This window comes from Podarcis pityusensis (genome assembly GCF_964106645.2).
Source record: "Podarcis pityusensis genome assembly, chromosome: 1".
Classification (NCBI taxonomy): Eukaryota; Metazoa; Chordata; class Lepidosauria; order Squamata; family Lacertidae; genus Podarcis; species Podarcis pityusensis.
The window spans coordinates 94,170,010-94,189,835 of record NC_138028.1 but is presented as its reverse complement, the minus strand read 5'-3'; the positions used below and the strand labels follow the sequence as shown (position 1 = coordinate 94,189,835).

The 19,826-nt window shown below is 41.2% G+C and overlaps 1 protein-coding gene across 5 annotated transcripts in view; it reads left to right on the top strand.

Moving 5' to 3' along the window:
• Positions 1–19,826, top strand: part of SLC12A8 (solute carrier family 12 member 8) — a 70,610-nt gene that overhangs the window by 18,697 nt on the left and 32,087 nt on the right. For all 5 annotated transcript variants that reach the window (XR_013986734.1, XM_081006863.1, XM_081006864.1 and 2 more), the window contains one exon: positions 2,752–2,983. Coding sequence is in view for 4 of the 5 variants with exons in the window: in XM_081006863.1 (XP_080862989.1) it covers positions 2,752–2,983 (232 nt within the window). In the remaining variant the exon portion in view is untranslated. The remainder of the gene's footprint in view (positions 1–2,751; positions 2,984–19,826) is intronic.

Sequence of the window (19,826 nt, the reverse complement as noted above, 5' to 3'; positions counted from 1 at the left end):
GTAGGAATGCAACTTCTTTTTAAATAAATTATTTCGTGCGTGTGTATCTCCAGTCACCTTTCCCTTTTTTTGCTTGAGGCAATGATATACAAACCTCATAGTTTATATTATGCTACTGAAGAAGATTTTTTAAATATTCAGTAGAAATTGTGCAATTGCAAAAATTATGAAAACTCTGTTATGTATCTGTTATGTTATGAATAGATTTGTAATTGTCTGTATTGGAACAGAAACGTGGCTAATGTTAGCTCAAACCTCTGCACCAGGAATGCTTTTTAATGTAAGTCCAAGTCCTGGATGCCATTTGCTGTGCTGGAGAGCCAAACAAACACCTCAAAGGGAAATGTGGCTCCCAAGATTTGGGGGCTGCTGGGGAGGAATTTAGGTGGCTTAACATTTATTTCTTATTACTGCCGCACAGCAGATGAGTGTACCACATTTGTTACTTGCTTGTGAGGTATTTTAAGAGCTTAGAACCAAATTTAGGCCAGGAGTGCTTTGGAATTACCCAAGTATGACACTGATACCCAAGACAGCTGAAAATCAGTATAAAATAAATAAATCAAGACCACTTTGTGACTCCAATCAAACTGCCTTGACCAGCTATATAAAGAAATGATTTTGTGTCAGTATTATACGATTATAAAAATCATTCTTATTTTAATTCATTAGTGAGGCCTCCACAATAATGTTTAATAATTACATACTATTATATCATTCCTTCATTTATACTTGTGATTGTGTTTTAGGTTGCCTTTCCCACTTATTCACACTCTTACAGTTTCTGTTTAAGAAATACTTGACCAGCTTGCTACAAGCTTTTAAGATCTTTGGAATTATCCAGTTTGGCACTTGTGATTTGTTAATTTTAGTTCAGCAAAAGCCTCTGGGCAAGGAACCAGCTCGAGGAACATGGTGCCTATGAACCATATTCCATCAATGTAGACATCGTTTTGAAGTAGAGATTCCTAAGGGGATGGCAATTTGTCTGTAGCTTGAGTCTTTTGACAGAAAAGTTCCATCCTGGCCTCGTTCACTGAACTCATTCACTACATGACAGCAGTTATTATTTCTAGCTTTTAGAAGGTCCAAGTATAGCTATTCAAATTGGATGACAAGTCAAAAAAACCATAGATAACTTTAACCACACTTTGTTGGTATGGATGATGGACAAGCTGTGGTTAAGGAAAAACCAAACTCCTCCCTGTAGCTGTACCAGAGGAGGAAGGAGATTAGGGAGCGGAGGAGGAGGCAAGCTTAGTGCTCACTGTGACTTGTTCTGACTCATTCATATCATGCAATCTTTAGTTTAGGGCAACCTCCCCCATCTTGGTGCCCTCTAGATTGTTTTGGACTACGTCTCCCAACATTCCCAGTCAGCAGAGCCCAATGATCAGGGATGATGAGAGTTGTAGTCCAACCTCCCCCATCTTGGTGCCCTCTAGATTGTTTTGGACTACGTCTCCCATCATTCCCAGTCAGCAGAGCCCAATGATCAGGGATGATGAGAGTTGTCCAAAACATCTGGAGGGGGCATGTTGGGAGAAGGCTGGCTTAGGGTGATATTTGAATGAGGTCACTGAGTGATAACTATAAAAAATGAGCCAGTGTAATAAATAGGTACTTATCATGGTTGGTATACAGCAAGCATAGGCAAACTTGGCCCTCCAGATGTTTTGGGACTACAACTCCCATCACCCCTAGCTAACAAGACCAGTGGTCAGGGATGATAGGAGTTGTAGTCCCAAAACATCTGGAGGGACGAGTTTGCCAATAATAATAATTTATTATTTATACCCCGCCCATCTGTCTGGGCGGCTTCCAACAGAATATTAAAGTACAATAGTCTGTCAAACATTAAAAGCTTCCCTAAACAGATGCCTTCAGATGTCTTCTAAAAGTCTGGTAGTATGTCTGGTATAGAGGACACGCTAGTCGGGAACCTAGAGAGAAACTTTATTGCCTCTCTCAAAAAGAGCAGAACAGCAAAAGGAAACTCCACTCAGATACAACTAAATCCAATGCCATCCAGCGACAAAATTATGTAACGATATATTTACACAGTATTTCAGGGCAGGCCCAATAGATGGTTGTGCCTGAGGCGGACCACAGAATGTGCCTGCCCCATCTGCAAGGGAAGAAGCAGGGAGTGGAAACAAGGGCAAGGAAACAAATCAATATTACCCTACGGTTGAAGACTGGTGTAGAGCCCAGGAGACCCCAGAGGGCAGTCCCGCCAGTTCATTGCTAGGGTTGGAAGGAGACCAGCAGCACCTCCTATTTGCTGAGAGGCCACTGCCCCACCCACCTGTCAAATTTGGCATGGGAGGATCTGGCCTGTGGACCCAAAAAGGTTCCAAACCCCTGCATTAACTCCCTTTCTTTGCAACTTCTTCCCCAGTGTGGTTTTACTAGGCTTGTTCTGTTCTTTCTTCCTGGAAATTAGTGGAAATGTTTTTATTCCAGCAGATATTAGAAGGTTGAGTCAGGTGGCTGCCTTAACCTGACTGGGCCATTTTCTATCTGCCATTATACTGCTAATACCACATTGTTTTTTAAAGAACTGTAAGCTATATGTTTTATTATTATTTATTTACAGAGTTTGTTTTATACCCATTTTATTGTTTGTTTGTTTTTCTGACATTTTAAGCTGCCACAAGGGTCCACTTGCAGGCCAAGTAAAAGAAATAAAATCTGCATCCTCCAGCTTATATGGCTTGTAGCAGTTTCGTAACTGGAAGTATTTTTCAGTGTGTTGCAGGTGCTATGTACATTACTGGATTTTCTGAAAGTATCTCTGAACTACTGGGTTTCAGTAACATTTGGGCCATAAGGGGCATCTCACTTGCTGTGCTGCTGGGTTTGCTTGGAATTAACCTTGCCGGTGTGAAATGGATAATCCGTCTCCAGCTGCTGCTTCTCTTCCTACTGGCTGTTTCCACGCTGGATTTTGTCATTGGATCTTTCACACACCTAGATCCAGGTAAATTTGGTATTCTTTATTTATCTACTTACCTATTGGACATGCAGTGGTACCTTGGTTCTTGAATGTAATCTGTTCCGGAAATCCTTTCGACTTCCGAAACGTTCAAAAACCAAGGTGCAGCTTCTGATTGGTGCAGGCGCCCTGGAAACAATAGCCAACAGCCGTATCGGATGTTTGGCTTCTGAAAAACCGGAACACTTACTTCTGGTTTTTGAACATTTTTTGGAAGCTGGAAAACTCTTACTTCCGGGTTTTCGGCGTTCGGGAGCCGAAATGTTCGAGTACCAAGGCGTTCGAGAACCGAGGTTTCACTGTACAGTGGTACCTCGGGTTACATACGCTTCAGGTTACATACGCTTCAGGTTACATACGCTTCAGGTTACAGACTCCACTAACCCAGAAATATTACCTCAGGTTAAGAACTTTGCTTCAGGATGAGAACAGAAATTGTGCAGCGGTGGTGCAGCGGCAGCAAGAGGCCCCATTAGCTAAAGTGGTGCTTCAGGTTAAGAACAGTTTCAGGTTATCAACGGACCTCCAGAACGAATCAAGTTCTTAACCTGAGGTACCCCTGTATTTATTACCCACCCTTGACCAAAAGTTCTAGGGTGTGCTCCATCATAATAAAAATCAGTTAAAATATGATACATAAATAATGGCTCACTAAAAGAACAGTACAACCAGTAAAATCATGAACAGAGGATGAACCGTGATCAAATGTTTCCAAAATTTGAGTGGAAAATGGTGCGCTTTTGCATGTCTTCTTAATTTCTCTGAAGTTGCAGCTAGATGCACAAGAGGCAGGCCGGAGGTCAGAAAATGGGAGCCACTGTATCAAGAAGTCCCTCACATGCTGTCATACAGCTGCATCCCTGAGGGACCATTTTCCTTAATGGCTTAGAACTTTCCACCACCATGAGGAGACCTCAAGCAACGGACTTCTTTTTCCAGTTGCTAGGCCCCTTACAGCTGTTTGAGGGAGTTCCATGGAATTCTATGTCTATCAGTTGCTGTCTCCATGAGTTTCGTATTTCTACCTAAAAACTCCTTATGTTTAAAGATCGTCACTTCTTTGCTACTTCAAATGCATTTTGACTTGCATAGATCTATTGCCTGACCAATCCCATAAAACTACCCAAGATAGCTAATGTAGCTAGTATTGCTCAACATGTTGATTATAGTATCCTATTAAGAACTGGAGAGCCTTCCCATTTGTGCAGTTGAAGTTTGTTTTTATTTTACCATGAAATTGGCTACATAAAGCGAAGTAGAATAATACTTAATCACCGTTACATCTTTTAAAGAGATGCATGCTGTGAACGATGGCACAAATAAGAATTTTTAGTGTGATTTGTTCTTGATCACGCTGTTAAATTTAAGTACATAAAATTATATGTAGTTGCACAACTAAACAGAAGGTGTCACTTTAGATTCATTTTTTGTTATCCCGCTGCTTTCTTTCTTTCTTTCTTTCTTTCTTTCTTTCTTTCTTTGGAGTTGCTTTTATTTGTAAAATCTACATTGAAGTTAAAGGTTGGAGACCAGCACAGGAAAACGATTCACTTTGCAAAGGTCCTAACATTTTTGCAGTCGTGTTTAATGAGTCCAAATTATAAGAACAGGTGTGAGTTCTGCAGTTACCTGACAGTTTGGTGAAAGGCTGCTGGGGTTGGTGATTGCTGAAGCTCTGATTCTGCACATATTTTTGGTAAGCCTTATTGTACACAGTTGGACTTAGGTGAAATATAAATGTAATCATAAATAAATAAACTTTTATATCCTCAAAGGAGCAAAATACATAGTTCCCCTCCTCTCTGAGTAATCATCACAAGTTAAAATAGTATCTGAACATGTTCACAGCACCTGGCCTTTCGTTACTAAATGAATTGTCATTTCTCACACATCTCAGATTAGGGTTAGGGTTTCTGATAGGAAAGAGACTCATTTCTTGGTCAAAATGTCAGCATGTGCTGCTGAGGTATGAGATGGAAGAATTAGCATGTTATGCATGGCACACAAAATAATAAAATATCTCACTTGTTCTACTTTTTCAGAAATGTAGCTCTCTGTAGTTTCCAGTGCTTTTTTTGTATGTGAGTCCCTCCCTCCTTTTAATTACGTACTCATATAAACTTTACTTGGAATGTCTTGCATTACTGCAGATGTCCTCTGTGTGGTATCTGAGCTTTGAATAAACTGGGCGTTAAAAAGATTGTGCTCAGAATGTGTGTTTGAAAAGTGGCAGCATTCTTAAGAAGTGTGTGTGTGTGTGTGTGTGTGTGTGTGTAAGGGTGGATATGCATTCCCCTCTGAGCCTCATGAATTTCAAAGGCACTTAATAAATCGACATAGATTTTTTTAAAGAGTTCTTTTCTAACAAAGACAAATGGTCAATAAATGCTAAAAATAACAGTAGCTACTGCAGCTGTGCAAGAGGTTGCTATCTAGCCTCAATACTATTTGCATGTAGCATCTTGCCCCCCCCCCAATAATTATTCTGAGCTTTTAACACATTATTAGTAGTTTGCTGCTGTCGTACTTTAAGCAAGTCCATATGGAAACTTCTCCCAAAGCTTTGATGTGATTTAGAATGTAATAAGATAATTGAGAATTTTATATAGGGATCTAATGGGAATGATAATCAACGTGAGGATACAAAACAATGGAATCTGATACTGAAAATGGGTGTGTTCTAACCATGCAAATTTTAGTTAAGTGATACAGCACATCTACAAAATCATTTGTTTTGCTGCATCGTGTTCTCTCCACTTGTAACTAGAACATTTAATTTACAAGTATCAGCCTCCATAGGAAATACTAATAAGTATTAACTATACTGCTCTTTAAAATATAAAACCAATGCTAATTAGGCTTTTAAAAGAAGGACAGAGGCTTTTCACAGAAGGACAAAACATATTTTAACGCATATTAGACTTACTCATCACAATCATCTTACTTTAAAAGATCCCCCCCCCCCCTTTTAAACTTTCTAGGGGGCGGGGGAACCTCACATCCAGACTTGTGTACACCCTCCTTTTGGTTCTCAAATGAATTCTACTACGTGATTGTGCTTGGGTGGAGTTTCCTTGCTGTATCACTCCCATTTCCTCAACCACACACACACACACACACACACACACACACACACACACCAATATTATCCCAGTGTTCAGTCACTTCCTTCCCCTTGTTGCTTTTATTTTTAGAATTTCAAGGCAGAGACACATTTTTACATTTAGAGGGTTTTCTCAGATGGGGTTCCCATCTTCCTGTATAAGTTCTTCCCTAAAATAATCTCTCTATATTGTATAATCCTGGAAGTAAAGAACTCCTGTTTGATTTTGTTTCTAGGTCACATTAAAACAGCTGCATCTTTTCCACAGAGCGTAAAGTTCTGGTGTCTTTGTGGGTCTTTCTGGGCAGTATATTTCATTTCACCCCCATTCCCCCAGGATTGTCATTTGGAAGAGGAGATCAGAAGCAGACCTCAAATGTATGCATTTTCTCCTCTTCTTCCTTGAATAAGAGGAGAAATGAGTAATTGACCAGGGAGATATTAGACCCTACGAGATTAAACTTTCTAAAGAGTGAGCTTTGTCTCCAAGGATTTTGGGGGTAGGGGATTGAATGTAGTAATTCTCAGTTCAGTCACTTTTCCTTCCAGTGGGGTCAGGATGGGAGCTTGAGACCTATTCATAGTCACCATCCTAAGTGGGAAAATATTGTCTGAACAAGTAGATTTTGGTAGATAGCTAGCTGATAAACATTAGCTTGTTAAATGTGAAATGGCATACATTTTTCTTAGTGTCTGTGCAGTTGTCTTGAGGAGAGCTCTGTTGCTATTGAAGGGCACACATATTAGCAGCTTTTTACATTATTTTATCCCTAAGGATGTTCTGGTTTTGCAGAACTGGGAGTGGTACAATGGGATGATTCCTGAAAATGAATCAGAAGGCCTTGCATTTCTATCCAGTTCACAGGGAGGAGTAGGCAATGCCAATCATGTGAATCCCAGAGTTCTTCAAGTGGAAGATATGACCTACAACAATTGCCACCAGCAGCAAAAACATAACCCATCAACAAACTCAGACTTACAAAACAATCTTAACCCCTTATCTGTGCAGGTGATGGTAGGGTTAGGAGTAGTAGAGGCATATTTCCACTAGGTTCTGCTGGTGAGTGGGTCTCCACCACCACAGCTCCCCCCTTTGCCTGCCAACAGCATGGACTGTTGACTGGATATTGGTTATGGTGTTCCCACTGGCTGTAGCCTCAAAAAACGAGTGGCAGTTGGGTAGAGATGGGCTGGCCATGGGTCTGCTACAACCTAAGCCAGCAAGTGGCCTGATCTGTGCCTTTCTACTGCAACAGCCTGCAGCTCACACAGCAAAAATTTCGTAGAATCACCTCCCTGAGCTTTTCTAACTTTTCATGTTGGTGACACACTTTGTAGACATGCATCATTTCACGACACAGTAATTCAGTTTTACTGGCAAACTGGAGGTTAAATTAACCCCTTTCCCACCCCGGAAGGAGCGAGGGGAGGATTTGCAGGCACACCTACACACTGCAGCCGACACACTAACGTGTCACAACACACGGTTTGGAAAGCTCTTCCCCTCCCCCTCTTTGCCCTGGCTGTCATGAACAGTAGGGTTTCAAACGTGGTGGTCCATTCAGCCCCCCTGTTCCCTAGCCGTGAGGCAGGATTGCTCCCTAAATGCCCTTCTGGAACCTATCAGTGCAAATGTATGTAGGGCATTCATTTTAACGGTGCTCAGATTCAGCTGTTTGGAGGTTATGCTTGAAAAGGAAGACAGATAAAAAGAGGGGAAACTTCAGAGGAGAACAATCATAGCTTAATTTGAGACAGAGTTCCTCACAATCCTAGGCGCCTGTGAAAAAGTGGATTTTTCTGAGGTTAAAAAAGCTTTTGGGACAAAGTGAAAGCTGACAGAGAGGGACCAGATGCAAAGAAAGCCAGATCTGTGATCAAAGCAACCTTCTTTGTGCCTGGATACGAGCTGCACATTCTCCTTTCTACCAGATTGGACACAACTATTTGTATCTGTTCATCGTAAGCCAGGAGTTGAGAACCAGTGGCTCCAAGTCCAGTCATACCCAGTCCACATAGCCCATGGAAATTGTAGGGCAGAAATATCTGAAGGGCCACAGGGTTTCCCACCAATGTATTAGATACTTATTTTTTAAGGAAAAGCATGTGGTTTCCTTCCCCCGTAATGGCAATGTAAATTCACTCACGCGACCCTCTCCATCTTCCACCTAGGCAAGCAAAAAGCATTGGCAAATACATTCTATCCAGGCAAAAATAGTCCAGAAGGATGCAGATCTGGGGCTGTAAGCAGGGGCAGCCAGGTGAGGCGAGGCCATTTGCTTCAGGTGGCGGATCTTACTGCCCCACCCCTGCCGGTGTGCTGCTTCCAGGCCTACCGGGGCTTCACCAATGCCACCAGCACAGCCCTTGGTTCTGCTTCATTGTGACAGGTGTGGTGGTGGCAGGTACAGTTGTGGTGATGGGGCTGGCAGGGGGCATATGTGGTGGTGGCAGGACGTTTTCCCTACATCGACACAACGTCTCTGGTTGGCCCTGGGATAAGGCATGTGGTCTGTGGAGAGTTATGTGCTAGAGTAGGCACATAGGTCACTTAGTCTCAGTATCCCCCACCATGGTAAGATGAATTATATTTCTCTTTAAGTTATATAATTTAAACATTAGCATCTATCCGTAGAAAGACTCACATGCAAACTTATGCAAATCATTTTATCCTCTCTCCCTTTCTTTTGCAATGGAAACCCCTGCTTTGAAAACCCAAACCCTTTGCTGTGGGAAATGGGAGTCGGCAGAGGACTAGATTTCTTTTCCATCTTATATTAGTGTGCTTGAATCATGTGAGATAAAAGCCTAGTGGGATATGTAGTATTCTTTCATATTCACACTTTGGGAAGGTGAAAGGGTTCCAATTCCCACTGGGCCATAGGGGACTAATTGCAAAATTTCAAGCAGCTTGGCATTTCTAATTAGGACTTGTGCACATACCCAAAAGGAAGCGTGTTCTTTAAACCAAGTACAGAACCAAGCCCAAAAAATCCTGTTGGCAGCACTGCAATTCATTTTCAAGGACTCTTAGTAAAGTACCAAAATAGAAAAAAAGAAGAGTCCTTCCTAATAATATTACCTAGTTTTCATTATCCTAGCATTTCTCTGTAATTCTTTTGGGCTGTGATTCCTTCCAATCAGCACTCTACACAGAGGCATCCATTTTCCTGTTTTGTCAATTATTTTTTAGGAATCCTATTAAAACAAAGCTATGTAAGGATGCAAATAAAAAAATGTAGGTGGCTTTTTTATTCCTTCTAGACAAAATCTGTTAATAATTTCCAACATTTTGTTGTTGCTGGGTATTGTTTTGTTTCACAAGGAAGATTTAAGAAGAAACTGATGTTGCAGGCATTTTGTTTTTAAGCAGAAAATTTTCTCTTTGTGTTTCTTGCTAGGACTTTTAATTGGATATTTATATATCTGATAAAGTTAGGACAGGAACATCTGGCTTGTTTTATGTTTCGTGATTATACCAAATTGGTAACCATTTGCCATACATGGTAATGCTAAAGATGCTATTTTTAGAGGACTTCCGGGTTAGCGCGATCGGCTAATGGCGGATTCCCTCCGAGCTCCGGAGGGAATCGGCTTGACAGGGGCTGGGTCTTGCCGTGCCGGCGACACGGGGACCCTCAAAAACCACGGGCATAGGAGCCCGTGGACATGGTGACTCGGCGGGCATCGTTAAGCGCCCTCCCGACTCGCGAAGGAGCCTTTTTAAAGGCTACGGAACGGGTGCCGGGGAGTGGCGTGGTGCTGTGAGTCTTCTGCTTCCCCTGCCGAGCGAAGCCGCATGCCATTTGTCGGAGAGCGCTGACTTCTTCCTATTAAAATTTGGACTTAAAATCAAGAACAACAACCCGTGAGTAATTGGGAAATTGGATTACAAATAATTTGATTATGAATTTGGCACGAGCGGGGGAGGTGAAAAAAAGGGAAGTCCGCCCCCCCCTTATTGTAAACAGTTTGAAGCAAGGAGCTGTCAACTAAGGTTGCGTGAAGAATTGGGGTAATTCGATAAAAGATATAAATTCCACAGATTTAAAGGACTAAGCTAATGTGCCGGAGGACAAAAGTTTAATTATTTGGACTAAGTACCACCTTTCTCAAGCCCGGGAGTAACCCGTGAAAAGAGCCTGCAGAGGATTTATAGAAAACTTTTGACAGCTGTCAAATTAGCTGTCAAAGCTGGAAAAATCAAAGCTTAAATTCTAACCGGCTATACTGCTACAAAATATTGAAAGTAAAGAAAGACTGATACAAATAAACTTGATTTTTGGATCGGAAGGGAAAAGAAATACTAAGTAACTAGAATCCCTCTAGAGGGGATTCTTGGATATTACAAGAATGGAACTAGGTCGGGAAATACGAGCTGACTTGCAAGAGCTTATTTTTCTCATGGGAAAGCTGCAAGAGAGGATAGAGCAAGGCCATGTTTTGTCTACAAGTCCTACGAAACCGAAGTCAACAGAAAATATACCTACTGAGTTGGAAAGGGACTTGATGCTCAAAACACAGGCAGCTGGACAAGAAAAGAAACCAAAGACTAAGACATCAGTTGAACAGGAGGAGCAGAAAGAAGGGGTGGCTGAAAAGTTACAGAAGATAAAAGAGAGCCGGAGACCTGCCAAGAAGAATTCCAATTCGACTAAGATGAAAACTGGATTATTTGGGACATATAGACTTAAGAAACAGAGTTGGAGCTCCACCTCTAAACAAGTAGGCCTTGCTGGAAGAAATATGGTTAACATGGGAAGGTACTTCCCCGACCTGGGGTGTTTAATATGAAAGATTTTCGAAGAAGCCGGCGGAAAGGGACTGAGAGAGATCCGAGAGCCTCGGACGTAAGGTCACCAGGCTAAAAAGATGGACTAATTGGACTTTGGTTTGGGATTGAAACCGGGAAGAGAAGGGTGGGGTTTAGAAGTCCAAAGGGGGCCTGATTTTTATTTTGCAGTGTAAAACTATATGCTCTTTATTATTATAAGAATGGGGAATCTGTGGATGGGAATTAGGGACAATCTTAGGGAAGGTATTTTATTATTTGTTTTTATATCTCTTTTTTTTTATCTCTTTTTATGTATGATTAAGGTATATATTCTAAAAATTGCTAAATAATCTAAATTAATGGATAATAATGAATTAAGGTTTAAAATTATTATAAAGAATCACATTAATAATTTATGGTTAAGTAAATTAATAAATTATGATTAGGACATTAAGGATAAAAACTTGCTTGAATAAACAATCGGAGTTGGAATACAATAAGGGGAGGCGTGGGGAAGTCATGAAAAGAAGTTATTGAAAATGAGACTTAAAAGGTGGAATTTTTTTTTATGTCGTGTCTTGTGTTATTTTTGTGTGTGTTTTTGTTTTGTTTTTTTTTTGTAACCTTTTGAAACTTTAATAAAGATTATTTAAAAAAAATAATAAAGATGCTATTTTTATCTTATCCCCTTTTTCTTTGTACTGGATAAAGTTGAGAATCAGCAAACATCATTAACAAAGGAATCTAGGCAAGTGGATGCTCAGAAGCACTAGTGCAGATGGTGAATGTATTTTGGTAAATTTATAACCTTGCACAAGCCAAAACAACAGTAAGTAAGCAAACAAACCCATTCAGACATTCCTTCACACTTTCATCTGGTTTTTTCTGTTCTTCTGCAGTTGGTTTACTTAGCATGTCCATCTTCTGTTTCCTTGTTAACTCATGCAGAAATATATGTAATTTTCAACATCTTTTACACTGCAGGATATATGTGTGTGTCTCAGCCATCAACAGATATTTACAAATCAATTTCCTTCCCTGTGTGTTCCTTTTCAAAATTAATGAATTTCCAGAGGGGTAGCCCTATTAGTCTTGTGCTGCAAAAGTTATTGAAGTAGCTAATGGCTACTGTTGTGGCAATCCTAACCATGTCTACTCAAAAGATAGTTCCATTGAATTCAGTAGGGCTTATTCCCAGGTAGGTGTGTGTGGGGTTTTAGGGAAGGGGTAGTACCTTTGATGGGGGACACATCGTGCACCTTCTGGCGGTAGTTTGTCCACCTTTGGTCCCCACCCTGCACTCAGCTCTCACCTGTGGCTCCTAGAAGCTGTCAGCATGTGACAATGGCCACACCCCAAGGAACGGCTTCGACTGGCTTGCTGAACCAGGTGAGGGTAGCCTATGGGTCTCAAAACCTTGGTGAGTTAGGCATTTTCCCTGCATGTGATGGCAAGCTCTGGCAGATTGAGTGGACGAGACCAATAGTGGGTTGAACGGTCAAGAAGGTGGTTTCTGCATGTTCTGTAGAGGGAAGTGAGGGTCAGATGGGGCTTGTCAACCTGGGAAGGTAGCCCATCTAGGAGAAGGAAAACTCTGATCTGCCTACTCTGCCTTGCGGGATATCTTTGGGAGAAGAAAAGGCTAAGGAGTAAACCCTACACAAATCCAGAGTGGAGTCCCTAAGATGGTTGCATGGTGCCTTGTATGCTTCCTTCCAGCAACTCCTGCAGCCAAGCTGGTGCCAAACATATTGCTCTGCTTTCCTTTGGACCACATCAGTGAGGCTGAGAGTGGAGTCTTGTCATCTGGGCAGCCCAGGACACTGCCTAGGTTTGTGTCTCAGGGAGGTCACTTTGGTGCTGCTAATGCAGAAATTTGACTTCACCGCCAGAGGCATACTCCATTGTCTCTCGAGACAGCTGGATGCCAACAACAGTTCCCAAGTAAATGTGTTTAGGATTGCAGGTTTGCTATGATTTTGCAGTTCAGTACAAACAAAATCATGTCACATTTCCCCCACTCAGGCACCAAGAAAGGAAGCACTCTGTTTTTATCGTGCAACAAATCCTGTGGGCACCTTAAACATTTTACCAAGCACTATCCTGCACACATTGCAATGTCAGTTATGTAAGCACTTTCTGTAATGCAGCATTTTATTTCATAAATTCATATTTCATGCTGAAAATGGCTGTGAGTACACATCTGCTGAAACATAACATACAAGTTAGTTTATATTTTAAATGTTTGTAGTGAGCATTATTTTGAAAACGTCAGACTTTTAACTGAGGGGCACAGATAAAGTCAGCAGGTATAAAAAGAGATCAGTTCTTTCCAAGTGAAAAGAACAATAATGAATGTTGCATTCCATTGATTTTTAAAATTCTCAATAGGAAGCAGGTTAATGCAATCGTTTCTCTAGGTGCTTTTAAGTTCTACATCAAATTCATCTGCCAGTCACTTGCACTTCTCTATTGTGATAAAGATCTTTCTAGCTTCCCTGTATTGTTTCATTATTCCCAACGAGATTGTGTTGCCTATGCCTGTTGTAGTTCGGCCTGAAATTGAAATGAACCCAAGGCATTTTTCATGTACAAATACAAGTGCATTCCCATCACTTTCTTCCCCAAGTCTTCCACCTAGATACAGTTGTTCTATGTAAGACATATCTATGGTTTTGTGCACTTAAACAGAGAATTTCAGGGAAGTGTTAGCCTTCACAATAATATCTTGCCTTAAAATTTGGCCACATAATTTGATTAACCTGATCTGTATTCTTGCAGGTGTGTGTGTGTGTGTGTGTGTGTGTGTGTGTAAAATCTCACACCCTGCCACTCTTACAAAGTATGCCAGACACGTGTAAGTGAAGGAGAGCAGTGGACATAATACTATATACATTTACTGTACAAACTACCAACATGAAGAGTCCTAGTTTAAGGCAACTTCATGTATTCATGTGAGATACAAGCTTTTAACGAGGGGAAAGGATATATAAAGCACAAACAGTAACAAATCATAATGTGCCTTCCTTGTGCAAATACAGTGTCATTTTGGGCAGCTTGACACATCATTCTAAATGGCAATATGGTCCCCTTCCAGTTCTTTGACTCTTAGCTGCATTATTTCATGAATGCCTTATTTTGCTGTGCTGTTATTGTGGATTATTTAACCACCTTACATTATAATTTACCATGGGGTTATTTTTTGTACCAATTTTTGTTAATGACATCATTAATACTTGTTTACTGGAAAGAGAAGAAGGGTGTGTGTGTGTTTAATAGTATATAGGTCACTTAATTTTTTTCTATGTTTTGGGGATACAGCAGAGATAATGCATAGTCTTAACTATGGACACCCCAGCACCTGACGCTGAGAGGCTGTGGAGCACTTAGTAGCAAAAAGAAACACTAATGCCGATTGTAAATTAAGGTTATATTTCATTAAGGATTTCTGCAAAGAAAGAAATGTTAACAGGATGTCTGCTGAGCTTGGGTGGAACACCAGATGACACCCACACCCACACCCTGGGGGTGGGGGAAGCTACATGCTTTAAAACATTTCTTTAACATTTCAGGATATAAACAGTTCGACACAGTTTTGAAAGAGAATGCATAGGGACATTGTATGCAACATATATGTAAAATATATACTTTATTTTTCCATCTATAAGACGCCCCCATGTATAAGACACCCCCTATTTGGGGGGACTCAGATTTAAGAAAATGGGGGGGGGGGAGATGGCCCAGAGTATAAGAAGCCCCCTAATTTTTGATATTATTTTTTAGGGGAAAAACCTAGTCTTATACACGGGAAAATACGGTATGAAGAAAGATGTTGATGTGCAACTAATCACACACACCGCCCAGGCATTGCCCTCCCGATTGCTCCCGACTTGAAATACATCTGGAAATTGGCATTGAATTCCTGAGCTGCAAAACTACTGAACAAAAACAGCAGCATAAATCCCATGCAGCTACTGATCAAGGTAGACACCATGGGTGAACAAAGTAGGAGACTGCTAATGCGGTCTTTTATTTATTTTTTTAAAAAAACAACCCACCCTGCTTGCTTCCACCCACATTTTTCCAATTATAGCGCATTGAATTGATGTGACATCACTCTTGACCATAGGCCAGTCTATTCAACAGTCTGGCGAAGAAATTTATTAACTGGTTACCTGCCAATTGTCTGGAGTCCGGATTGCAGTGCAGACGTATTTCTTTCTTTTTAATGATAACACTGTTAGGGGGCCTTACATTGACAAGCCCACAGAGGCCTGCAGGATCTCTGAAGTAGATATTCCAGAGCCAGATCATGGCTAAAATAAAAGATTTACTAATGGGTAAATCTACTTTAGAGGCAGAAGGGATGGGAGGAACGTTTAACTGTTTCAGTTTACCAACACCAGTACATACAAACACTTCTCTCCTTGGCAGACAGAACACTAATACGTAGCTATCTATCACTTCGTAGTTTGTTTTAGTTTTCTCATTTAAAATCCAAAGAACAAAGGCGGTAGTAGTCAGTGTGGTTGGGCCAGGATTTTTGTTGGGGGGGGGCAGGACTTTTGTTAGGGGGAGCAGAACCAACATGATTGGTCAGTTAAGTATTTCTGTTGTTTCATTGATCTGGGGAGGCAGCTGCCCCTCCCTGCCCCCCCTTGGCTATGCCCATGGGCACACAACTGACCTGGTCAGTTGCATTACTGCTGCTTACCCAGAGGTAGAGAGAGGAGCGAGGTGCCAGTGAGATTGGCTCATCTGGAGCTTCCTCTGGCACCCTGCTAACTACTCCATCACCTTCTCCCTCCCTTCCACATCATGGTAAGCAGCAGTGATGCAACTGACGAGGTCAGGTGACTCCTGCTGCCTAACCAAGCCAATATTCCATAATGGGTATTACAATCTCTGCAAAGTTTCATCAGCGTGAATAGCATCGGCTGAGGAAAATTACACTTTGCAAACGTTGAGTTCCTGGATCAAAACACACCTCTCTTGAGCTCCCCTTTGTTTTAAGATTAGCACTGTAGTCCCAAGCACCCAAGTGAGGCTGTTGAACACAATGGGACTTACTTCCCAGGAAACATGCATAGAGTTGCCCTGCATAAAATATGGAGTCTGCTTCGCTGTAATTGTGGAAATGTGAAGCATTTTAATGTGTGAGGCTTTACCCTGGTCAGCTGTTGTTAAATTTGTGCTAGAATGTTAATTGAATGGATAAAATGCCTGATTCAGTATGGTGTATGGGAGGCAGGATGTCTCACTTTTCTTTCTGAACATGTCCTGACTGATGCACTAGGGCCTATAACTCCATGGTAGAACACATACTTTTTCATGCAGCATTTCCCAGATTCACTCCCTGCTATCTGGATGAAAAATAATACTGGAGTAGGCCATGGATAGATGTTATTCTGCCCTCCTACAATTTCTATCATTCCTGATCATTGACCATGCTGACTGTGACGGATGGCAGTTGTGCAGTAGAGATATAGCACTGCTTTCTCCTGGACCTGGCTGCCCTAAGCAAGATGGACCAGTATTTGATCTCAGTGTATGGCCTCCTTGTATATTCATATGACAAAAGCTGTAGCTGTCTAGGCCAATGGAGTCATTTCAAAGGCTTACAAAATAAATTCTCCTATTCTTTGCCTCAACAAAGAATTGCATTAAGCACCACTCATATTTACATGGCCAAAATAAGATTTGGGCCAACCCAGCTTGCATATCAGTTTCATGCTCTGCCATATAACAATAATTATATGGTAAGTATGCAACAAGTTAGCAGTTTGATTCTAAAAGAGTGTGGGTAGTTGTTTCCACTTGTGTTTTAGTTCTCTACTTGCACCACTGTTGCCACTTTTCCCAAAAGCTTTTAGTTGCGTCTAGCACCTATGCTTCACTTCTAGTCATTATCGTGATATATATTACTCTTAGGTAAGCGCATATAGGATTCTAACCTTTATAGTTTCAATTGCCCAAACAATTTAGTTCTTTTCCAAGCATGGCTTCCATCAGTTGCTTGTATAACTTTTTCTCCTGTGTGTTTTTAATTCCACCTCTGCTTTCAGTTTGTAAATCATTCTTCAGAAATAGGATCGCAGACATACGTTAGGTGATAATCGCAAAAGGCACCTGTTTACTTTATCGCATAATAAGATAGGACTTGAAAGACTTGACGTGAGAGTCTGGTGGAAAGAAATACCTCTTTGAACAACTTGGGAAGTGCTAAGGATGTAGTGAGATAGCAATGGCTGTTAGGGGAAAAGATACTTTAAAATTGAGAAAAACAACAGGAATCTATTTTGATATACTTGTTTTCTCTCTGACGTTGGTCATAGGATGGGAGTTGGTCAATGAAGTGGGCTGGGCAGACGATATCTTAAAGTTCCATTCCCTGTTCTCGAGCTTTTACCATTTCCATCACGATAATAAAATGGCATTATTCTTTACCATCATTAAGCTTTGTTTTCTTTCATTTTGATTAATCTTTTATCTGTGCATTTAAGAAATTTTCCATCTGGACTAACCCACAGTTAGCTTTGAAAAGGTTTTGTCACCGTCCACAGTGTTTCTCCTAAGCTTTTTTTTTTTCTTTTTCATTTGCAAAACCAACTTTCTTTTCTGTCTTTCCCTTTTTTTCTACTCTAAATTCAGCATTCTATAACCCATATTTTTTCAAACAAAATGGCAGCTAAGCTCTCTTTGCATAGATTCTTTGTCTTACACAGGTTGATTAAAAAAAAAACCAAGGGGCCATATACATCAGAGGATCACCATTTCTGAAAGATATGGCTCTGCATTCTACAAACAAGTCCCATCAGTGCAAAGATTTCTGAGACAAGTGTACCTCACCAGGGAAGGCATCCCACAAATGGGGAAACTGCCAATAAGGAGGCCTCCACTCAGTGGTGGCAGCATCACCTAGAGGCCCCCCTCTGTTGATCCTAAGGCACAATAACACCAGGTCTGATGGCGTATTGATTGGGTGGGTTGGTTAGTGGTAAGTTGCCTTGGGTCACTTTGAGCAAGATAAAGCAACTAACAAGTCTAATAAATAATAATAATATAGCTGCTGTCACGTCAGCAGATGTGCCCTCAGAGCAGACTTTCCCCCTCATCTGCTCAATATTGGCTAGCAAAATAATGCCATTGTGTTTAGAATTCCACCCCTCGAGCCCTCACCTTACCAGTGAGAGAAGGGCTGCAATGTCATCACTAGATATTACCTCGGAGTTGTGGAGAAGAGACACCAGGTTGCAGCTGCATGCCACGTAACATCTAATTTGGCCCTAAGATGCTTCAAATATCAGGAGAGGCAAGGAATATAAACATTTCAAATAAATAAAAAGTGCTAATCCACCCCAAATTCGGCACCATTAAATTGCTGAACTCTTTAACCTATGCAAATAATGCAAGACCACATTGTGCTATTTATTGCTTATTTGTCATAATTTGTTATGTTTCTGCTTGTCTTGAGGAAGACAGAAGTCCTGCTCACTAGGCACTGGGGAAACCATTTATTCTCCCTTATGGTTTGTAAGATTTCATCAGGTATTTTACACATGCTTTCAAGCCCTATGGGCTAGTAGCATGTGCTTGTTTTTTTTAAAATGAATGCTGAGATTCTCAGGTTGCCCGAATCTGTGTCCTGTTCTATTTTCTTTATTCGTGTGGTATAATCATAGAAATTGCCAAATATACATACCACTGCCTGTTCTGAATTACCGTATTTTTTGCTCTATAAGACTCACTTTTTCTCTCCTAAAAAGTAAGGGGAAATGTGTGTGCGTCTTATGGAGCGAATGCAGGCTGTGCAGCTATCCCAGAAGCCAGAACAGCAAGAGGGATTGCTGCTTTCACTGCGCAGCGATCCCTCTTGATGTTCTGGCTTCTGAGATTCAGAATATCTTTTTTCTTGTTGTCCTCCTCCAAAAACTAGGTGCGTCTTGTGGTCTGGTGCGTCTAATAGAGCAAAAAATACGGTATATAGATGCAGGTGCCGAATTGATGTGGTTTCTCCCTTGACTTGAGTTTGTGTACAGACATGATCTTCCCTTGGAATTGTGGGCATAAAAATATTTGCGTGCTGTAGCTAGAGATGAGTCACCCCTGGGGGTCCTGCAGTAATGTAGCTGCCTGCATGTTAAAAGAAGTCCCCTTTGTCTCTCTGCACATGAATAATGCAGCGTGACCTAAATAGCAAACTGTTCCCACTTCGCTGGCATTGACAGCAGCTGGGGCAACAGGTGGAGTGCATTCTTCTATCTCCCCTACAGGGTAGCTTTCTGGAGACGGTTAACATGGGGGGACCCTGAGCAGCTGGCCACTGATAGGAAATTGTATTGTACAGTGGCTTTAAACGGGAAGGTTTGGGAGATCAGCTCAGAATCAGCAAACAGTGACTTGGAAGGAACAAACAGTCAGTGCTTCTGAAGGGTGGTGATTTCCTTTTGGGTAAACACGTCATTAATCTGAGGGAGCACATTCTTTTCCATCAAAAGATAAGGAAGCCAAATAGCCTTTCTCAGGGCTGGGCCTCAGTTAGATTGTTTTTACCCCTTCAACCACAGCCCTGTGTAAGCTTTAAGGAGGCTTGGCTTTGCTTGTCATGTGGAATCCAGAATCGGTTGTGATTGAGTGTTTGACAGTGTTGCTGTAGTCTAGAAGACGTAGAAAGGGAAGATAGAAAGCAAGATTCTTAACTGAGCATTCCTTCCTCCCAATAAGGCCCCAACTAAAAATCTTCCTTTTTGCTATTCTTTCTACATCTGCAGTAACATTGCCAACCAGCCACTCATTGACAATTCTGAATGTTCTATCCTCAAAATAAATGAATTATACTTTGTGCTGGATTTGTTCTGAAGTCTACAACCTTTGTTTCTTGTGGACATCTTTCTTTGTTTAATGTAGTACATCCTGGACTGCACAATGGTCTGGACTAGACGAGCTCTGAG